Here is a 2,613-nt window from a genome sequence, read left to right on the forward strand (position 1 = left end):
AAACCAAGATAGCTGCCTACGTACCTTCACTAGGAAGGATCAGGTCATCACGTAGTTCAACTAACCCTTGGTTGCCTTAACTTTTGCCTCTTTTGGTTTTTCAATCTACATTTTTAATTTTCTCACGCCCTCTTCCCTTTGGCTCTCCTTTTGCGTAAACTGCCCTTTCAGGTTTTTGATCTACCTTTTTACATTTTTTTTTTGTTCCCTTTTTTGTTGTTGTTTTTTTTGTTGACATAAAAACATAGAAATGAGGTGCACTGGAAGGCTCCTTCATGCAAAGTACCGTAAGACGGCATCAGATTGGTGGGTATATTGAAGTCATGCCCATCCATGTCGGCTAGAATCAAGGCTCCTCCAGAAAAGGCCTTCTTCACCACCTATGGGCCCTCTTAAGTTGGGGCAAACTTTCCTCTATGATCAAGCATGGTCTGGTTGCGCTTCTTCAAGACTATAGATCACCTTCTTCAAAGACCCTAGGTCTAACTTTCTTGTTGAATGCTCGCTCGACACGGCGTTGGTACAACTGTCCATGGCACATTGCGGTTATGCACTTTTCATCTATCATGTTCAGCTGTTCATATCTAGAATGGGCCCATTCACCTTCTGACAGCTTTGTTTGGGATAAAATCCTGAGAGACGAGATCTCTAGCTCTGCGGGGAGGAAAACCTCCATGCCATATACCAAATGAATATGAGGTTGGACTTATGGAAGTACGAACATAAGTGTGATATGCACACAGTACAAATGACAAGTACTTGTGCCAATCCTTGTATATGTATGTTATCTTAACCAAAATTTTCTTTATGTTCTTGCTAGTAGCTTCCACTAAACCATTCATCTAAGGGCGATAGGGAACCAAATTTCTGTGCTCGATCTTGAACTATTGGTAGAGTTGCTAAATCCTTTTCCCATTTAGGTTCACCCCATTATTTGTAATGAGCTCTCCTGGCATGCCGTAGCGGCAAATGATGTTGTGTTTCAAGAACCGGGCTTCCACTGCTTGAGTTACGCTTTTGTACGAAGCGGCTTTAACCCACTTTGTCAAATAATCGATGGCCACTAAGATGTACTCATGGCCATTTGAAGCTTTCAGAATCATGGGTCCGATGACATCCACACCCCAAGCTAAGAAGGGCCATGGTGCTGCTAAAGAGTGTAAAGGTTGAGGAGGAGCATTCTTCCTATCTTGATAGTCTTAGCAACGGTGGCATGTCCTCACATGTTTAATGCAATCACTTTCCATGGTGAGCCAATACTATCTAGCTCTCAGAATCTTGCGGGCCAACAGGTATCCACTAGCATATGCTACAAGTAAGCCTTCATGCATCTCTTCCATTAGATAATTAGCCTTGGGGGCGTCTATACATTGAAGAAAAGTAGAATTATGGTTCCTTGTGTACAAGACTTCTCCACTCAAGAAAAATTGGCAGGCCATGCGCTGGATAAACTTATTTTCACTGTCCGTGGCACTGTATGGGTATTCACTATTCCTGATATGAGCCTTGATATCATGGTACCATGGCTTTCCGTTGGTTTCAACTTTGACATTCATGCATTCTTCGATGTTCATGCAATGGGCTGGCACACCCCAGACTTCTATGTGTAACTGCCACATATCATCTCCTTTTGATAGTGCACTTGACGTAAATAGGCAAATGTGATATTTTGGAGCCTTGGAATTAAGCGACTGACTCATTTTTGATATAGAATCAACTTGGTGCCTCAGGCTTTCCATTTTCCTTCGATTTGGGAGATGATTAATAGAGAATCTCCAAAAACGCTTAAGTCATAGTCGCCAAACTCTAGGGCCACTTGTAGGCCAACTATGCATGCTTCATTTTCTGTGATGTGGTTGGTGCAATCAAAATTCAGCTTGACTGAAATAGGGATTTGCTGGCCCTTGGGGGAAACTAAGACTGCTACCACTCCATTTCTGGTCGAATTGGCGGCTCCATCGAAGTACAGCTTCCATCGCAATGGTTTTGCACTGTCTAGCTCCGGCTCTAGTGCCATGACATCCTCATCAGGGAAGAGGGATTTTGAAAGTTTCGGATCATTCAGCAGCATGTCTGCTAGGTAATCGGCTATGGCCTGACCCTTGATGGTCTTTCTTGTCACAAACATGATGTCAAATTCAAAGAGCAACATTTTCCAATGAGAGATATTCCCTATAAGAGTTGGCTTTTCAAAGATGTACTTAATGGGATCCATAAAGGAAATGAGCCACGTGGTGTAGTAGAGCATGTACTGCCGCAATTTGTGCAAGGCCCACACTAAGGTGCAACACGCCTTTTCAATGGCAACGTAGTTGATCTCACAATTGGTGAACTTCTTGCTTAGAGAGTAAATAGCCTTTTCTTTCTGATCAGGCTTAGCTGCTTGGCCGAACATGCAGCCCATGAGGTTTCTTGTATCACTAGGTAGAGGATCAACAGATATCCCAGCGCCAGGGGAACCAGAATAAAAGGGTTTAACAGATACTGCTTGATCTTCTCAAAGGCCTCTTGGCACTCATCTGCCCATTCTATCTTCGTGTCCTTTCTCAAGAGCTTGAACAACAAATTATAGGTGGCAGTCAACTGCGCTATGAAGCGGGTGTTGGAAAAATG

At 43.3% G+C, this 2,613-nt stretch overlaps 1 protein-coding gene across 1 annotated transcript; it reads right to left on the reverse strand.

The window, feature by feature from the left end:
* Positions 1–1,726: 1,726 nt before the first annotated feature.
* LOC142644246 (uncharacterized) lies at positions 1,727–2,404 on the reverse strand. Its single transcript, XM_075818897.1, has one exon. It carries the CDS (start codon positions 2,402–2,404, stop codon positions 1,727–1,729), a length of 678 nt encoding a protein of 225 aa, XP_075675012.1.
* Positions 2,405–2,613: the final 209 nt, after the last annotated feature.

Source organism: Castanea sativa, chromosome 7 (genome assembly GCF_040712315.1).
Source record: "Castanea sativa cultivar Marrone di Chiusa Pesio chromosome 7, ASM4071231v1".
Taxonomy (NCBI): domain Eukaryota; kingdom Viridiplantae; phylum Streptophyta; class Magnoliopsida; order Fagales; family Fagaceae; genus Castanea; species Castanea sativa.

Coding starts and splice junctions, on each gene's coding strand:
- LOC142644246 (XM_075818897.1), bottom strand. CDS start 2,404: ATGGGCTGCATGTTCGGCCAAGCAGCTAAGCCTGATCAGAAAGAAAAG.